The 20,293-nt window shown below is 46.6% G+C and overlaps 1 protein-coding gene across 3 annotated transcripts in view; it reads left to right on the forward strand.

Moving 5' to 3' along the window:
- PRKCE (protein kinase C epsilon) overlaps nt 1-19,267 on the forward strand; it is a 551,430-nt gene extending 532,163 nt beyond the window's left edge. For all 3 annotated transcript variants that reach the window (XM_017862726.1, XM_017862727.1, XM_017862729.1), the window contains one exon: nt 15,995-19,267. In XM_017862726.1, coding sequence (XP_017718215.1) covers nt 15,995-16,141 — 147 coding nt within the window. In that variant the 3' untranslated portion in view covers nt 16,142-19,267. The remainder of the gene's footprint in view (nt 1-15,994) is intronic.
- The last annotated feature ends 1,026 nt before the right edge of the window (nt 19,268-20,293 follow it).

The raw sequence follows: 20,293 nt of genomic DNA on the forward strand, positions 1-20,293 counted from the left end.
CAGGGAAGGAGCACAGTTCAGAATGCTGAGGCACCCGTGGTGGCATCATTCCAGCACAGCCACTGGTATGAGCTTAGTGCCAAGAGGAGGGAGGTACTGTGCGAGGGAGGTACTAACTCACCCCAGGTGCCAGCATTCCCAGCCCTTTTTGCCTCTTGGGATGGCACCCCAAGTTCCCCCACATTTTCAGCACCCCCTATCCCCCGCCAGTCCCCTGCTTTTACTCTGTGACCATGCTTACCAGCCTTGACGTTCCCTGCCTTCATTCTCAGTAGTGTTTTTGCTGGACACAGCTGTGCGGCTCTCAGCACCCCAGCCTTGAAGTGATAGCGGTCACCAGTGAGACCCTGTTCCAGCACAGCAAGCTCCCAAATATTTCTAAGCTAAACAGCCTCAGTGGAGCATCTTTGACTCCACACAAGTGATCTCGCCATTTTAGAATTCTGATTGCAGGAATTTTGCCATTTGAGAATTCTGATTGCAGGAACAATGATTTTGCCTTTTGAGAATTCTGATTGCAGGAACGTTCCTGTGGCCTGGGGTTGGGAGGGCCAACGAACACATCATTTTCATCCCCTACCCCCACCCCGGGGAAGAGTTTGAGGCCTGGCCTTGGCTGGGCACTTTCATAAGCTCCTAAGCTTTTCTTTATGTCTTAATGGCTGTTACTTTGGTATATGCCTTCCTGGGTTCATCAAACTAGTGTTTCTTGAACTTAATCTCCTCCCTGCCCCACCAGCACTTGAAGTAACACACAGGCAACTCACTGGGGAGCAGGGGAGGGCTTCCTAGGCCATGCCTGATCAAGCCAGAGGACAGCAGGAGGAATCAGGGAACGTTTCCTAGAGGAGCTGGAACTTGACAGAAAGCTGCGAGGGGTCAGGAAGAAAGAACTACCTAGGAAAAGGCGTAAAAGGAGAAAGGGGAAGGCAGGATTCCGATCAGTTACATTCAACAAGGATTTGTTGAACATGTCCTTTGTGCCCTCTGTGAAGCCCTGAAGCCCTAGAGGGAGAAGCTTGACAAAGGCAAGGAAAGAATCTTCTGCCATCACCCTAACATTGCCACCTTGAAAAGCCTCGATGGCCGAATACATGGTAATGCAAAATACTTAAGGGATAATAGGCACTAGGGTAAAATCCGGCACCTGACCCTAACAGGATGCTCATTTGGGAGAGGGATTTGGAGCTTTGCCTTTCAGGGTTAGAGGACAGGGAGAAGGGGGCCTCCCCAAACAGGCTGGGAGCCAGGGTTTCTGTGGGTCCTGAGAGCCTATGTCAGCCCACTTCCGGTCTTGGGTCTTGCAGAAGATCCTGCCCGAGTGGGGCTGCATTGCAGGATAAGTAATGCCCTCCTGCCCATCTCTGGGGAGAGGACTAAAGGATGGTCTGGCTGCCAGGAGGGACAGGGGTCAGAGCCTGGTTTGTGTGTATTGAATTGAAGGCAGACAGAGCCTCAACCCTCCCTCACAGAGGGGCTCAGCCCTCCAGCCAGCATCTGTTCCCGGAAGAGTACAGGCACCAAGGGGCACTTTGCAAGCTGACGGGGTTGGCGGGGGCGGGAGTGGTTCTGCCTGCGTCAAGTGGAGGACCTTTGATCTCTGGAGGCATATATGTCATGGAAAAAAGACACTCTGGGGAATCCAGTTTTGTACTTGGAGGATCAGTGCCCTCTTTACTTGCCATTGTTTGTGCTGGGGAGAGGGATGGTAACAGAATTAGGTTTGGCCGAAACTTAACATCCCATTGTTATTCTGGAATTCTGGGATTTGACTAATACACAGTAGGTTTGTGAAGGTTCATTAAGTTTCCACATCAACCTCAGTCTCCTCAATGTGAGAAGGCCTGGCCACATAGTGGCAGCCCCCTGCCCTCCATGTTCCTCTGGCTACTCCTTTCTGGACCTACTCCACCTCAACAGCAGCTTTCTTGGAGCACAGAGCTTGGATGTCAATGGAGTATTTCAGGTGTGAGAGCCTAGCTAGGTGTGAAAGAGGGTGGCGAATGGCTAGGCCAGGGAAATATGAAATATATTTGCCTTAAGTAAGGAGATGGAAAGATAAGCCCTCCAGAGTAGGGCTTATCAACTGAGATGACTTAGAAAATAAACCAGACCCTGACCTAGGACTTTAGCTGCACTCCTTCCCCCCCAGCGCAGCAGCTGACATCTCAGCTAGTGTTGGCAGTAACAGGATTTGCAATCTTCCTGGGAGGCACGGCAGACTCGGACTATAGGGACCTGGGGTGTGGATGTTCAACCAAATAATTGAGAAGACAGTCACCCCAAAATGTGGCACTTCAGAATGCAGCACCCACCTTGTATCACAGGCAGTGAGCTAAGGGGAAGTGCTGGACAGAACGGGGTGCTGGTCTCCACTGTTACTATCTGTGAGACCCTGAGAAATTCACTGACTCTCTCTGCTCATTTCCTGTAAAATGAGGGACTTAAGTAATCCCTAAGATTTCTTCCAGCCCCAGCCACGTGAGAGCAGGGAGTTGCAGGGTTTTTTAATCAATCGTATTGCAATAAAATTTACGTAGAATAAATGCACCCATTTCAAATCCACATTCTGATGCATTTGAAAAATGTATATATCCGTGTGACCACCAGCACAATAAGTATATAGAACACCTCCATCCTCCCAAGAAGTTTCCTGCCCATAGCCCCAGGCAACCCTGGTCTGCTTTCTGTCACTGGAGATTAGATTCGTCGTTTCTAGAGTTTCTTATAAATGGAGCTACATAGCATGTACTTTTTTTGTGTCTGCCTTCTTTCACTCGGCATCATGTTTTTGAGATTTGGGACTTATAATTTTAACTTTAGTATGGAAATTTCCAAACATATGTAAAAGTAGAGCGAATCATTGAAGGCATCCCCATGTGTTCATCACGCAGCGCCAACAATTAGCAATGCACGGTAATTAGCAATTAGCAATCAAGGGAGACAGTTCTATCTGTTTTGTTCACAGCTGCATCCCCAGCAATGAGAACAATTCCTGGCACATAGTAGGTATTCAATCTGTATTTGTGGAATGAACAAATGAATTCCCCAGATCTACAGTCTTTTTTTCAGCTCCATCTCAAAATTCTCTTCTCACCTTTTATGGCTCAGGATCAGTTCCAGTGTATGCCCAGGGATTTGGGGTCATAAGATCCTGCTTTAGGAAACCTGAAATTATTGTTGAATGGTGAGAGAAGGTGGGTGACCTCATCTTGACTTGAGAGGCACATATTAGAATGTTTACAGTTCCCATTTCACAGGCAGTGCAATAATAAGTCCTGGGCCAAGAGAACTGATCTCTATCTAGAACATTTTCCTAAATAAGTGGGGGAGAGATTGGTAAGTGGAGGAACTGGGTCTTTGCCAGGGCCAGATTGGAAAGTTTCTTCTTTGGATACCAAAAATATCCCTGGAATGGTAAACCCAACAGCTGTCAGCAATAACACGGCTTTGAAAAGTAGACAATAAATGAAAAAAGGTCCCCAGTTAGAAGCAGAATGAGTCCAAGTTGCCACTGTTTTCTTACCCACTTCCAGCTGGAGACACAGGCTCCTGCTGCATCGCCAGGCTCGGGTCCTGCCACTGCACATCCTGCTGCGGGGGGCCAGCTCACTGCAGGGCCTGGCTCAGCAAGCTCAGGCCCCAGGCAAGCCAGGGCAGGCAGGGTACTGTCTCCTCCTAAGGCTCTTTATTCCTGGATAGCCACACAGCATTTTCTACATCATGTTCTGTCCCAGGCATCTCCTGGGGTGCCCCTAATGTCTATGAAACAACCCCAAAAGACTTGGTGGGGATGGTGGCCTCTTGCACTGTGAGGGGTACATGGCAGAATGCAGTTGTTTGTTTGATCTTAACACAGCAACACTGCTATTGACAGAAACCATTGAACTGGCAGCTTGTGCTGGGCACAGTGCTGCGTGTCTTTGTGCAGATGGCTGCATCGATGCCTCCCGGCAGTTCATCACAGAAGGCAAGATAGCACATGCCAGGGGCACAGCCTCGGGGTCAGAACAAGCTGATTCCAAGTCCTAACCCCACCTCTTGCCCAGCCTGCACCTTAGACAAGACGTCCAATGCCTCGGAGCCCATTTCCCCATCTTTACAATGGAGATGTGATCACAGCACTCTCCTCCCTGTGGAGTGGGTGTGAGGTTACAAGAGCCGGGCGTGGAAGGCATCAAAGCACTGGCAAAGTCTCCATCTGCAAGCTTTGTTATGTTTTCCTCCTAAAGAAGCTAAGGCTGTCCCAGGCACTGAGCTGGTGCTAGAAATACAAGGCAGATGCCCTTGTGGAGCTCCAGTCCAGTGGAAAGAACACTTCAGACTGAGTCATCATTTAGCCCCAGTTATGAGGAGTACCAAGAAAGAGAACCCCGGCACAAGGGTCAAGGTATATATAGGGGGGGACTAGCCTGGTTTGGGGATCATTCCCCCAGGAAGAGGCATTTCCTTTCCCATACAGCAGCACCAGACACATCCCTTGAGTGGCCTCAGGAATGGTTTCAGAGCTCACATGCAGCATCCTCTCAGTTTGGCTCTTGGAGGGCTGGTGGGCTCAAAGGCGGAGAGAACGGCTGTGGCTCTCTGCTGTCCTCCAGAGACTCTGCAGGGTTCATTCCATTAGCTGGGAGCCTGCAAAGCCAGGCTGAGCTGGGCCCTGCTAGTGTCAGAAGCCCCAGGCCCTCTTTGCCCCCAGGCACTGCCAGCCTCTTGGGGGAGCCAAGACTCCTGGGGCACTTAGCAACATACCCAGGCCATTTCTAAATCCCAGACTGGATGTCATCTGGGGCCAGTGTGCACTGGATGGACGATGGGGACTCATCCATAACCAGGTGGCCCCATCCATAACCAGGCTGGAATGTATGCTTTATATTTTTGTTATTAAATTTCAGAATCAACGTGTCACAGCCAAAGGAGTGCATAGGTGTGGGCCTGGGCGGGCCTGGATGGGCCTGGGAGGGTTTGAGGAGCAGGAATAAGCACCACCCCTCAGAACTGCCCAGAAATGCTTCCTTCACTAACAAGAAGGGAGACATAATGTGTTTGGAGCTAATGCTTTGAGACTATTGGCTTCACCTGCACATAGAAGACACCTCTGGAAAGAGGCTTAGATACACAGTCTACATCCGGGGGAGTGTTCTCAGCCATTTTTACATGAGACAGCCTTCCCGGAGACTGGAGAGGGGAAATAGTTGAATTCCATCAAATAGCGGACCTGATAGAATTCAGTTGTGGTTGATTGTTCAGAATGCCTGGCAGTCTGAGAGAATCTGGTCCATTTAGCAAATAGATGTGTGTGTCTGACTGCCTCCAAAGGAGTGAAGCAACTTTCCCTCAGAAGTGGTTTAGCGAGGAAGCCAACCAGATTTTGGGGAAGGGGCCTGTGAGGCCCGGCCTGAGGCTTGGGCAACTTGTCCCTATGGCTATAGGGGCCACCGAGCTGCCAAGACCGTTTCCGTTGGGCTGGGGAATGGCGGGCCAAGTGGCTTCCCATTTTAACTGCCATTTGTGCCCTTGTGCTTAAAAAGCAAGTGGATCTTCAGTTTCTTCTCCCTTAAAAGGTGGAAGCAGTGATCTTTTCAACGATGTAAAGGTCACAAACTGGAGGATTGTGAGACCCATTCAGCCAGGAGATAACTTTTAAAAATCGAATTAGTAGGCCACATTTAAAAAGAGATGTAAGTGAAAATGTAGACTGGGGCATTTAGTGGCAACTCCAAAGACCTGGGATCCCTGGGTCTGTGTCCCCGACAGGCGGCAACAGCTGGTGAGGCATGCAGCCCTCAGCTTGCTGGGCTCCTCAGTTCCCGGGGCGCCCAGGCTCCCCCATGCCACTGGACTTTGTGCACACACAACACAACACACACAGACATCCAAAGACACACACGTGTCCCACTCATTAGAAAGAAAAGGAGGTATGATGCTTTTTAATGTTTTTGAGATAAGATCTGGCACTGTCAAACCCAGGCTGGAGTGCAGTGATACGATCTTGGCTGGCTTGCAACCTCTACCTCCTGGACTCAAGCCAACCTCACACCTCTGCCTCCTGAATAACTGGGATTACAGGCACATGCCACCACGTCTGGCTAATTTTTGTATTTTTTTGTAAAGAAGGTTCTCACTATGTGGCCCAGGCTGGTCTCAAATTCCTGGGCTCAAGCTATCTACCTACCTGGTCCACCAGAAGTGCTGGGATTATAGGCATGAACCACCACGCCCAGCCAAGAGATGGTGTTACAGCCTGCAATTTTAGCCAGCAATGCTAAAATTTGCTTCCTTCCTTGTTTTTCTAAATTCCTTCCTTGTTTTTCTCATCTTATTCCAGAAAGTTTAAAGATGGCCCACCAGTGTATATAAAGATTACTATGAATGTAGTGTCAATGGAAAGGAAGAAAGAGAAAACAGCACAGGAAGGCAAAAAGGAATCAGGAATGTTCTTTTGGGTGGGTCACATAGTTGGCTCTTTGCCTCCAGTGAAAACTAATTGGTTCTAGATTTCATGTGCATGGGAGAAAAATGCACACAGGTGGCCCAGGTGAAACAATGATTATTCCGTGAACGAAGACCAAATAGAAAGTTCTCTCCAGGATCATCCCAAAGACAATTCTGTTTGTTCTAACCATACAGTTGTGATCTGTAGATATATTGAGGAAGGAACAATGCCAATAATTTACTCGATGCCATCTACTGTTCTTGCTCTTGATTGTATTCTTTCATTTAATCCTTATAACAAATATGTGGGGAGGACTACTAATGTCCCCATTTTATGGATGAGAAAATGGCGGCACAGAGATTACATAATTGACCCAAGGCCACAAAGTTAGTAGCTGGAGAGGCAGGCATAGAATTCAGGCAGTTGGGTTGCAGAGCATGAAGGCTAAGCCACTAAGCTACCTCCTCTCACAGATCGGCATTTAAAAAAACCAGTCTGATTCCACGAGAGTTCTCAGATGTCCCGATTTTATAAAGACCAATATAAAATAGACCAAGAAGTCATGAAGCTGAGAAGGAATGCCAGTATATAGCATGAACTCACTGTGTGTTGGAGGAGGCCAAATCTAGAATGGTCTTAGGCTCCTCAGCAGGCCTTTGGACAACAACAACAAAAAAGGCCTTTTGAAATTGTTAAAAGAAGAAAGAAAGAGACCCACAGCCTTTTTATGGAGGGACTCCACCAGGCTGCCCATCAGAATCACTTATGGAGCTTTAAAAACTCACTGTCTGGAGATTCCAATTCGTCAGGTCTAGGACCATGCTCGGGTGTCTAAATAGCTGTGTTTGGTTTTTATGCGCAGCCAAGATTGAGAACCACTGTGTTAAAAAATGGCAAAAGGCAGACCTGTTATTTTACCTCCAACTTTTCCCCAAAGAGAAATAGCTCCAAAGTACAAAGGTAAGGGTGCAAACCACAAAGGGAAAACTGAAACCCAAGACAGGCAAATTACATTTAATAAAGCTCCCCTGGGGAGCCCTATTATTCCATGCCCAGACCAGATCCCAAAGCAATCAAACAGAATCCCTAGAGTGGGACGAGCATCTCAGTGGGTTGAAGCTCCCCCGGGTGACTCCAATGTAGGTCCAGGTGAATTACATTCCAGGTTACAGAAGAATCTGCTCTGCCTACTGGTTGGTAAATTGGAAATGATGGGATAGAGTAGTGATACCAAGTGATAGGAGAAAAGCAAACAGTCTCCCAGTATTCAGAAACTGGGAAAACGTGGACTTAGGACACTTTGAAATTGATATTATTAAAGCAAGTTTCTCGAAATTCTTAATGAGAAGATAGTTTGTGGACATTTAGGGAGCAGTAATAACCACTTGAAGCAATTAACTTCATTTCCAGCAGAGAAATGCTCAGCCATTTGTATCTTATTCCAGCAAAGCAACTGAGCAAAATGAAAACAGTGACCATGGCTGGTTGCTTCTCAACCAATTTCACAACCACACTCCAAAGAGTGCTGGTGGGACTTGATGTCACCTTTGTAAGAGGCCTATTTCAGGGGCCAGGTCAAATGGCTCTGGTCCTGATCCTGTGCTAAATAATATTTGCATAAGTGTCCCAATAGATTGGAAGCATGCCAATCAAATTTTAGGATGACATAAAGCTGGAGGATATAGCAGATAAGATGAATGATAGACTTAAAATGGCATTTGCATTGTATTTTAAGGTTTATCTGGACTTTACCTATAACCCTCAGAAAGTTAGGTATGTCTGTTATCTCTACTTCCTAGCTAAATACACTGAGATTCAGAGAGGTAAATTGCAGAATCATGGTGATCTTGACAGGCTAGAAATATGTCCCAAAATAAGAAGAAATCAAGATTAAGTGTAAAGGATTACGTCTGGACTTTAAAAACCAATTTCAGGCTGGGTATGGTGGCTCACACCTGTAATCCTAGCAGTTTGGAAGGCAGTGGTGGGAGGATCGCTTGAGCCCAGGAATTTAAGCCCAGCCAGGGCAACACAGCGAGATTTCGTCTCTCTACTTTGTATACTTAAAAAAAATTTTTTAAAATCAATTTCAGAAAAATAAGATTGGAGTTTGTATTAGTTGCCCAGGGCTACTGTAACAAAGTACCAAAACCTAGGTGGCTTAGAACAACAGAAATTTATGATCTCACAGTTTGAGGCTAGAAGTCTGAAATCAAGGGGTTGGCAGGGTCTTGCTCCCTGTGAAACCTACAGAAGAATCTTTCCTTGCCTCTTTCAGCTTCTGGTAGCCTCAGATGTTCATTGGCTTGTGTGGCACAGCTTCAGTCTTCACACATATGTCCCTGTGTCTCTTCCCTCTGTGCATGTCTCTCTCTGTGTCCAATTTCCCCTCTTATAAGGACACCAGTCATATTGGATCAGGGCCCACTCTAATGACCTCATCTTCATTTGATTACATCTGCAAAGAACTTATTTCCAAATAAGACCACGTTCTGTGGTGCTGGGGGTTAAGACTTCACATATCTTTTTGGGGAGACACAATTCAGCTCATAATGGGGTAAAATTGAATTGATACAACTAAGATAGTGTCAACGTTTTCTCATAGCTATTTAAGAAATGATAAAACATTGATACTGTCTTAGATAATGTTAATGTAATTTAAGGGTTCACACCAACTGGAAAGCAACACCACTGCACTTGGCACTGTTCAGACTGCAGAGGCAGGAACCTAGCACTCACCTCTGGCCACCACCTTCTAAGAAGGAGATGGATTTAAAAAAAAAAAAAAAAAAAATGGCTGGGCACGGTGGCTCACACCTGTAATCCCAGCACTTTGGGAGGCCGAGGCAGGCAGGTCACCTGAGGTCAGGAGTTCGAGACCAGCCTGACCAACATGGAGAAACCCCATCTCTGCTAAAAATACAAAAGTTAGCCAGGTATGGTGGCACATGCCTGTAATCCCAGCTACTCGGGAGGTAGAGGCAGAAGAATCGCTTGAACCTGGGAGGCGGAGGTTGCAGTGAGCCAAGATTGTGCTATTGCACTCCAGCCTGGGCAACAAGAGCGAAACTCCATCTCAAAAAAAATAGAGACCTGCCATGGACTCCCGACAGAAAGTTCCATGGGCAGTCCAGTGCCAGATGACCCCTTTATATGTTTTGACCTGTTTACTATAAAGAAAATCCAAAAGTATGAATATTTCTTGGCTAACAAAATTATAAAGAGGAGGAAGGGATGACAGATGATTATGTTTAGAGAAATTTTTAACTTGAGAGTTAAGAGATTCTCATTTTTGCCAGGCAGGGCACTATGCAGTGATACCTTCCTTATTTCATTTAACTTCACACATCAGTATGAGTGTATAAACATATACACATATATTATTTTAATTCGAATGTATGGCTATAAAGAATATATGCATCTATGTGAGGATCTAGTTAATGTTGAGATGTTGAGGAAGTGTTCTAATTATTTAAATTCTTTTTCTTTTAGAATATTTAAAGGAGAAAAGTGGAACTTAGATAAGAATATGGACATTTCAAAGCTAGGGCGAACTTGGGATTTGGCTGTTATAGTGACTAAAATTATTTTCAGCCAATGATCATTAAGTGTCTGCTGTGTGCCCTGCCTTGCAGTAGGTACCTTGAGGGGTATGATGGGGAATACGATACACATGAAATAGCAGAAGGGGCTAAATGCATGATCCAGACAGTGCCATAGGAGCTGGGAGGAGGGCAGGGTGGAATGAGACTGGAGTTAGGGAAGTCATAAGAAGGAGGGTCACATGGGACCTAGAAGGATGCTGGCATTTGGGAGACCATGTAGAGACAGCATGTCTCAGTTCAGGTCACACCCCATGAAGCAGAGGACCTCTGGCTTGGGATCACTATGCTACTTGTGCTGTTGCTGTCACGCCAAGCAGAGTTAAGGGGGAAGGCAGGGACCAACAAGGTGGCCACATGAAAGCCAGCCCTATGCCCCAGCCTGTAAGATCAGGGAGTTTTCTCAGTGCTTTAAAACAAAGTCGTCTGTCGATCTCCTGGGAATCAGATGAAGACAGAAGCAGACACTGCTGGCTCCTCCGAAAGCTTGAGTTTATGACTTCAGCACAGTGAGGGCTGTGAGAGATTGTGCTGGCCAGACAGGAAGTAAGCATTGACGCTGCCTGCCCACCTCTGTCCTGGGCTCCCACCACCACCACAGCCGCTGAGCCTTTAGGCCTCGGAGTTGCCTGAGCTCTAAGGCGGGCCCAGTCTCTGAGAGGGATATGGAGTGACCTGAAACTCTTGTTTCGTTCAGTTCCACCTCCCTCCCTGACTACAGACACCAAAACGTGCCCTTCCCCAGAGTCAGTCCCAGATTTCTCAAATCCAAGACCTTATTTCTGAAACGATGCCAGAGGGAATCGGAATGTTGTTTTCCTCTAACATCAACCACAGGGGTCAGGGACATACCCACCAAGTCCCTAAACATATCTGTCTTGATGGAATTTTCCCAAACCATGGTCGAACCTATTTCTGTTTCTATCTTGTGTCAGCAATTAGAGAACACTAGTGCCCCAAGTCCTGGGAGAAGACATTTCATTAATTGGGCCTAAGCCTACCTGTTTTGCAGGCCCCATGGTGCTAGTGATGGTCTGGCTCCAGGCCCTTCATGAATCAGACTACAGCCATCTCCCCCTTCACCCCCTGCCTCCACTTCCCAAAATCAAAACACCCCCTGATGGGACAGTAGTGCCTGGTCCTGAACCCAGATCGTGTTACTGGCTCTAGATAAAGTAGCAGCAAGAGAGGTGCATTTATTAATTTTTTCTAGCTGATATCTATTGAGTATGCAGTATGTGCCAGGCATTGTGCTAGGCTGGGCATAGAATGGTGAGTTCAGCCCAGTCTCTGCCTGCAAGGAGCTCATAGATTAATTGAAAAGAAGAGGCCTCCTCAGTGTGGTGAGTGCTAAGTTAGAAGAGATGGTGAGGGCACCCACAAGAAGCTTTGTTCAAGCAGCCTTGGAGGGACAAGGAGAGTTCCTGAAGGAAGGGCACGTACATGGAGGTGGGGAAATTGCATGGATGTGGGGCAGAAGGCAGGGATGGGGGAGGGCATTCCAGGTAGAGGGATAGCTGTGCAAGGCTGGAGGCAGGAGAAAGCAGGTGGAAGCCCCACAGTTGGACAGTGCCAGGGAGATGAAGCTGGGGGAGGAGGCAAGGACAAGCTCCTGAAGGGCCTCAGAAGCAGGTGATTGAAAGATCTCAGGACTTTACCCCAAAAGCAGTGATGTGCAATGGAAGCATCTCAATTGCTGGAGGAAGCACTAGGATGTTCAGGCAGGCCCAGGCTCAGCCCTAGTTCTGGATTTGGAGGCACAGAAAGAAAGGTAAGACTCAGCCCCTACCTTCAGGAAACTCATTGATGGGCAGATTCCATGCACTCTGTTGGGTAACAACCAAGCTGTGCATGATGCATGCCCATGGCACACGAATGCTAAGATTTGAAGGCATGATGGGAGCTATCATTTATTGAGTGCCCTCTGTATGCCAGGTTCTGCAGAAGGAACCTAACATCGCGTCTCACTCAGTCCTCAAGGCAGCCTATAGTGTGCCTGTTACCACCCCCATGTGATAGATGAAAAGATCACGGCTTAAAGAGGTTAACTTCACAGCTTCAATAACCAGGAAGGGATGGCACCAGAATGAGCTCAGCCAGTGATCTTCCTCCTACTCTATGCAGCCTTCCCTAAGTGTGGGCCGAAGGTTGTAGGAAAGGCTTCAGGGATTAGGAAGGGACCGGAGAGTTAGAATGTTGTTCCCTGTGTCCCAGGAATGTTGTTCCCTGTGTCATCTCTCAGGCTCTGCAGTGGGGGGCAGGAGCCTGACAATTTAGGCATTAGGGGAGGGAGGGATAACTGAGGATCACGATAAACAAGTGTCTCTGAGAGCCTGCCCCTCAGAACCTTTAAGTCAAGTCCTGTGCCTGCTCTGTGAGGGAGGTAGCAGCTTTTCAAAGAATGAAATCAGTGAGTAAAGAATATAATCTGCAGGTCTTTCCAAATTTGAGGATGCTGTGCTGCCTACATACCATTAATAGGGGATGGGTTTTCCCAGGGACGTTTGCTTTGGAAAACTCCCAAGCCTCTAATGTTAACACTTAGAGATCGCACATAATGGGGATGGTTATTTGAATTAGAAATGGGTAACTCACATGTACCTAAAATCTCTCCAAGGAAAGTAGGATAGGGGCCAAGTAGTGTAAGGAGATGGGTGAGCCAAGTCTGTAACGATCATGAAGAATGGCATATTCTCTCGAATGCCACAGATGATTCTGGAACCTCAAGAATTGCAGAGCTGAGCTAAATGGCTCTCCAAGGTAGACCACCATGAAACTAAAGTCCTCTGGGAATGACACCATTAGCAGTATTGACTGAGCCTGGTTCCCTAGTCACAACAGCAAGTTGTGAAACTCAGACATCCTGTAGAATCTAGCTTTACCACTAAGCTCAGTTGACCTCAAGAAATGAAACCAGCTTCCATGATTAACAGACACGAATGACCAACAGGTGAAACACAATCAGGTAAATAGGGAGAGCCAGTGCCAGACAGCTTACAGATTTTCTGAAGGTCTTCATACACAGGTTCCTCTCATTAGCAGCCCGCTGGGAGGGAGCTGGGGATGATTCTGAAACCTGGAGAATCCTGGTCACCATATCATACATGAGTCGAAAAGAGGGGCCTACTCAGTGTGGTGAGTGCCAAGTTAGGAGAGATGGTGAAGGCATCTCCTGCCTCCACGCATTATACAGCCAGCCCTCTGCCTGGATTATACTGGTCTACCATAGAGCTGGACATGGCCCGTCTTTGGTGATGTTACAAATGGAGTATTCCTCTTGCCATATTCCTTGACTCTTTTTCTCTCTACTGCCACCCCTACTACTCCATTGTCCCCTTCGGCTCCAGCTCCCCCCAGCGTGGATGCCCCTGGCTTGCCTTCTGGGATGATACCCAGTGCTTCCCCAATTGTTGCCACAGCCTACCCAGCCCACTCCTCCCTCTGGACTCACTTCACCAGGCACAGAGGGCCCATAGCCTGCAATCTTCCCCAGTCAGTGAATCCCTCCCCTTTCCATAGAGATCTTCAGAAGAGGTGTCCCACACCCTTTGCCCAGGCGCCACCCTCCCGCGTAGATGTGCGTCACTGTTGGGATGGTCTTTGTTGTTTCCCTCTCAAGCAGGGCCCTCCTTTTCCTCTTGTTCTGTACACACTGGAGAGGGAGAACAGATGGTCCTCCTGCCGGGGGCCAGCCCTCCTGGCAGAGGTGACCAAACCACCCAGCTTTCCCTTCTCAGGGGCAGCATGGATGCCCCTCAGCTGCAGGTTCTGTTTCTGGGAATCCCTTGGCTTTTCTGTGTGTCCTCTTCTTCCGCCTTCCAAGGTCTCTGAGACCTGCTGACCTATGCAGCTCAAGCCCAGAAAGAAGACACCAGGCAGGACTGGTGGTGCTAAAAGATGGTAGAAATCAGTTTGTCCTTCCTCCGTGCTGTTTGTGATTCTGATTTCAACCTGGGGCCATTTGAAAACAGTCCCCTGCGCAGCTCACCCGGCCCATGTTACCCCTATCTTCCCGGACTCACAGCTGTCTCCCACCATGCTTGCCTACTGGCAGGCCTTTCTGGCTTTATTTTGCCTAGTAGTGTTACCTAAATATCTCCTGGTTGAACTTGACTCTTGTTATATCTTCCAATTTCTCCCATGTCCAGATTTCCAGACCTTACCCACTGTGGAAGGCGTCACACTGAAGCCCAGACATGAGTTCTGGCTCTGTTCTTAACCAGTCCGGTGACCCTGGGAAAGTCACCAAACCTCTCTGAGCCACAGTTTCCTCATCTGTAGGATCAGGATGTTACCGGCCTGTTCTGAGGATCAAATGAGCAAATAAATGCAAAGATGCTTTGTAAACTATAAACCAACATTCTCCAAACTGCATTCTGTAGAAACTGCTCTCAGGAGAGGTGTTCATAAACTATTTAGGGGAAAAAAAGAAAGTTTTAGGTCAAGTTTGAGGAAGCCTGGCCCAAACAAAGCAAACCAGATTTCCTCACTCCAGAATTTCTCGGAGACTAACTTGCCAATGTGCATAGCAAATCTCCAAGAGCAGGGTAGAAAACATGGCTTTGTGTCAAAACCCCTTTTTTCATGGACTACTTATTAACTTCTTTAGGTTACTGGTTTCCACAGAGCATAGTGTATATTAATATTATTTCTCCTACAACTAATAATGTGAATCTTTCCACAAGATTTATTCCATCATCCGGGTCACTAATCCTGGGTAATACCAGTTAATCAGTGTCTGAAAAAAGTATTGCTGGAGTCCTTGCCTTTAATCTTCTGGGCATTGTGCTCTGTGCTGTGGGGGAGAGGGTACCCGCTATTGAAGGCCTCTGCCATTGGACTCCAGCCCTAACTCCCACCATCCCCACGCTGCACTCTGCCCCTGCAGCTTGGTGAACCCATTGGCCTGTGTATGCATCTTTTGTCTTCCTATTCCCTGCCTTTGTTCCATCCTTCTCCCTGCCAAAGTACCTCCCTCCCATTTCTACCAGTACAATTGTCACCCATTCCTCAACTTTTAGTCCAAACCCTGCCTTCTCCATGGAAATTTTTCTAACTTAAAGTGATGTGTTCTAAACAGGACTACTGGCCCCTCAAACTCAACTCTAAGTCCCTAAAGGCAGACAGCATTATTTATACTTCCTGATTTTCTCCAAAAACCAGGATTCATTTGTGGATTGATTGATTGCTCCCTTCCACCCCACCCCCCAGAACCATAAGGCACACAGTTGTACTTTGGGAACTTGAACCCAGAGAGGTATGAGTGCTTCAGAGCTGCGGAGTCAGTGGTGAGTTTACTTACTTCATTCAATAGACACTTACTGCTAGAAAACTGCTGGGAACCCAGGGTTGAACAAGACAAGGTCTCTGCCTTTAAGAAGCTCTTGGTCTAGACAAAAGCATAAAAACATCATGGCAAGTCAATGTGCTGAGTGTAATAATTGAAAAAATATGGGAGCACACAGTTGGATTCATGGTGAGAATAAGTGGAAATCGAGGCAGGCTTGTAGAGAGGATGTCACCTGGAGCAGACGTGGCCGGGGTATGGGGAAGAAGGACCTCTGGGAGGGGATTCAGGAGGGAGGTTGTAATGGAGCCAGAAGGTTATAGCAGTTGCTGGAAGAGGGTGTGAGATGGGACCTTTGCATCATATACACACACACACACACACACACACACACATATACGTCTGTGGGAATCCCACTTCCCTGCTTTTCCATCATACCCTCTCACCCCTTCTTCCTTCTCACCTTGACTCATTCTTCCTCTCCTCCTCTGTCACCTCCGGGTCCTGGGGCCATCCATCGTTACCTCATCGGGACAGCCCCGTGTCTGCTGTCTGTTGGTAGCTAGAGGCCTGCTTTGGTGACAGGCTGGTCAGTGCGGTGCCCACTCCCTGTGGGGGGCCCTCAGGAGGGAGGGCAGCCTCAACTTACCACTTTCTCTTTTCTTCCCACAGAAAACCAAAAGAGACGTCAATAATTTTGACCAAGACTTTACCCGGGAAGAGCCGGTACTCACCCTTGTGGACGAAGCAATTGTAAAGCAGATCAACCAGGAGGAATTCAAAGGCTTCTCCTACTTCGGTGAAGACCTGATGCCCTGAGAGCCCACTGCAGTTGGACTTTGCCGATGCTGCAGGAAGGGGTGCAGAGAAGACTCCTGTGTTGCAGAGACTCAGCAGGTCTTGAACTACTTCTCCTCCTCGGAGCCCCAGTCCCATGTCCACTGTCTATTTATTGCATTCCCTTGCCCCAGGCCACCTCCTCCCCCTCCCACCTGGTGACCAGAAGGCGCTCTCGGTTCTTGTCTCACCAGTAATACAGACTCATTGGGTCAGCAGTTAGCTGTATACACTGCCGTGTTTGGACCGTTGGCAAGCCTGGTTCCACTCCTCAGGGGCTCCTGGCAGTGAAGCAACTTCAGTTCTTTTACTGCAAAGAAAAGGAAAAAGAAAGAAAGCAAACAAGAAGACTCTGGCTCTGCTATTGGACACAGATCCTGACCCCTCTTGCTTCTTTTCCCTCCTGCGCCCCAGCTTGCCATCCCTGCCCTTCTGTCCTGCAGAAGAGACTGGTGCTTCTCCGCACGCACGAGGGAGGGCGCCCTCAAGGCATGTCCTCTGAGGGAGGGAGACCAGAGATGCAGGGATTGGCCAGCTGGGTTGGTTTGCTCTGGAATGGCTAACTCTTGCCTGCTTTGGTTTTAGCTTTTCAGCATGCCAAAGTCATGTAAGTTTGTGTCTTGTGGAAGAAATCCTCTTTGTGGAAAAAGGAACGGGGTTTTGAACTCTGTTAACATTTGAAAAATATATTTTCAAATTCACTTTCTAATTGGCCAAAAGATATAAATTCCAGTCTGAATACAGGTAGATATTAAAGGGCTAATACAAAATGAGAAACCGGTCGTCCAAGGTGGATGCTGTCAGTGACCGAGTGACACATGAGGGCTGTATGAATTGAGAGAAAAAGCAGCAAGTAGCGTTCCTCATTATTCAAGTTCTACCTGGACACAAAGGCCAGGACCCTGGGGTTCCAACAAAGCTCAGCTCCCAAATTCTCTTTCCAGTTTCATCCTAAGTTCCTAGCATAAACACTATTTATTTTCTGCAGCAGTGTGTTATTTTAGCGCACTTATACAAAATGGTAGTACTACTGTGTTGTGGTTTTTAAACATTAAACATGTAAAGTTATATATGAAATACCTGCTTTTGGAATAAGCAGAATGAGGCTAAACATGGGTTATACAAAGGGTATCTGGAGACTGAACAGCAACCTGTTTGAAAACTGACAGTGTCACAAGATGTAGTCAGTTTTGTTTCTGTGTGACATGCAATGGCAACTCATGTGGACACTATTTAAGGGATGTGACATTACCTCCTGTAGATATGCTAACAGTGTTATTCTTTCATTTCCAAGGGTTCTGTGTGGCTTTGTGTATATGTTTCCTGGAGGTCATTTGATTACCTAATTTACTGAACTGATTTAGCAGGGAATGGAATCCATTCCAACTATTGCACGTGGATTTCCCAGCTGCCCCTAAATATATATACTTGTGAGTGGCAAAGTGGCACTAATGAAGCTTTTTGCCTTTTGTACATTTGAGATTTTTGTATATAGTGTTTGCTGCAAGGCCTGTGGAATTAATTCATTGAATATAGAGGTATCAACTGCTGCATGTTCAGGCATATTATAAAACTTTAGTCTATGAAAGAATAATTATAATAATGTCCAGGTGCAATACTCTGTAAGTGTATTGGTTCAAGTTACCGAGACATAGGTGTGTTCCTTTATGGGGGATGGGGGGGTGTGTTGGGGATTCTTTGTATTGTTTATTTCATTTTGGTTTATTTTAAAAGATGTAAACATGTATTAAGCTATATTAAATCTCACATACAGTTCTCCTGTGCTCTATTATACCCTGATAGAGATGGGGGAGAGAAAGGAATGTTTTTGATGGTGGTTTCAAAACTCAGACAGTAACTATCTTGAGCCCATAGAGAGTCTGTGTCCATATTTGCATCTGGCTGGTCATAGCCTTTGTTACTAATGATGACATTCAGTTCTCTTTCGTTTTTATTTTTTAAAAACTCAGGTGTAATTATTATCTGTTCTTATAATAATTGCAAATATTAAATATTATGATATATCAATTCATGTGTTTGGCATACCAGTGAATGATGAAGAACATTAGATTAATTTAATTTATCTTCGGTAACTTGACATTCTGGAGAGAGATTATCTTCTGGAGTTGAGTACAAGCACAGAAACATCTTTACGGTGGCATCATCTCATTTTTTAGGAAGACATGATAATACTGCCCATCATACTCATGTGTAACTACTGTTCTTTCTTCTGCTTTCTTCACCATGATAAACTTTGGACAACCAAGCAAGCTCTAACTGCAATGCCAGATGGCCTTGTCCAGGGGTCTGGTGTTTGCATGGCAGTGGGGACTGGGCCTTTCCTACAGGACAACTGGCAAGTTTGCTGGGAAGTCAAATAATACATTCCACCTGGCAGCTGAAGGCAGTCAGTCAGTCTGTCCCAGAAAGGGCCCTTTTTAGCACCCAAGGCTGGGCTGGCTGGGATGCCTCTGGCTGGTGAAGTTCTCACACAGGCAGATTTAAATCCAGCAAAGGTCTATAGAAAAAGGCTTGTGTGTTCCTTGAGTAATCATTGTTTCATTTTCATTTTTACAAGAGTTTGAAAATAGACACACTGTTAACACTTCTGCCAGTTTTTTCTAATATTTCCCACCCCTCCCCTTTCTCTTTCTCTTTCTCCTCTCTTCTCAGTAACAAGAAAAAAAAAAGGAGAGAGTACAAAAAAAAAAAAAAAGCCAAAATATATATGGAAAGGAATAGCTGTTCTCCTGTGTTTCTCATATGGGCTATTGTGAAGTAGAAACATAATTTTTTTTCCCTCCCAAAGGGAAAAAAACAACTTATATCTTGCTTTAAAAAAAAAAAAAAAAAAAGAAGGCTAAAAAATTACCTCTTTTTAAATTATTCGTGCAAATAATTCTGGCTTAAGCTACTAAATTTTAGGATTTTTTTTTGTATTGTGATGCTTTATTTGTACATTTTTTCTTTTCTGGATGTAATTTTAATCTCTTGCCATTCATTAGTGTTATTTCATTGTAAACATTATTGTGCCAAATGTACTGTATTCAAAAGGATGTGAAAGTGTATTGTTTCAGAACCTAATAAATACAATGACGTTAAGTCTTATTTCTCAGTGCCAGTAAGAATTTTTAATCTCCCTTATGAGTGGCAAAGTGGCACTAATGAAGCTTTTTGCCATTTATATATTAGAGATTCAAAAATTCCTAAACCTAAATGTGGTTTCAGCTTTCCTTTCTCCTTGGAAGATGCACAAAAGCTGCAAATGACCATATTTGCACATTCCCCCTGCCTCTGTGCTTCTGGGCTGTCAGAAGGAATAAGGGGACCTGTGCCAACTGGACATGGCTCTCAGCTGCCTTGGCTTGTCTGCCTTGGGGTGCTGGGAGATAGGCAAGAAAGCAGGCGGCATCTGCATTTTTGTCTTTCCAGAGAAGCAAATGCCAGACCACCTTGCAACCGATGCCCATTTGAGCCTCCTCATGACTCAGTTTTGGGCCCGATGCTTGGAACTATAGGCCTTTGGGGTCCTATAGGGACTCCTCCTAGGGCGAGAGTTCCTTGCAGGCTGGCCTGGAGCACAGACTGGCCAGTAGGGCTCCATGCTTCGCTCTTGCCTGCCTCCCCCACGCAGCCCATGTCTGTGCCCATCCTGCCAACTCCTGGGCTCTCCAGGATCCTCCTTCACTCTGGGACTCCTTTTCTGCCATTCCAAGCATGTTGCCCAGTACTGCAAGACTCCTCCTCTTTCCCCAACATGAACTTTTCAAGAATGTTTGAAACTCAAAAGCACCCTCTTGAGTACACCAGAAATTTCCGTTGGCCAGAATTTCCTGTTCCTTAAAAGTTACAGAAATGGGCCGGGTGTGGTGGCTTATGCCTGTAATCCCAGCACTTTGGGAGGCCGAGGTGGGCGGATCACCTGAGGTTGGAAGTTCGAGAACAGCCTGACCAACATGGAGAAACCCCATCTCTACCAAAAATACAAAATTAGCCAGGCATGGTGGCGCATGCCTGTAATCCCAGCTACTCGGGAGGCTGAGGCAAGAGAATTGCTTGAACTCAGGAGGCGGAGGTTGCGGTGAGCCAAGATCGCACCATTGCACTCCAACCTGGGCAACAAGAGCAAAACTC

The sequence above is a fragment of the Rhinopithecus bieti genome, unplaced genomic scaffold (genome assembly GCF_001698545.2).
Source record: "Rhinopithecus bieti isolate Rb0 unplaced genomic scaffold, ASM169854v2 scaffold_61117, whole genome shotgun sequence".
NCBI classification, from domain to species: Eukaryota; Metazoa; Chordata; class Mammalia; order Primates; family Cercopithecidae; genus Rhinopithecus; species Rhinopithecus bieti.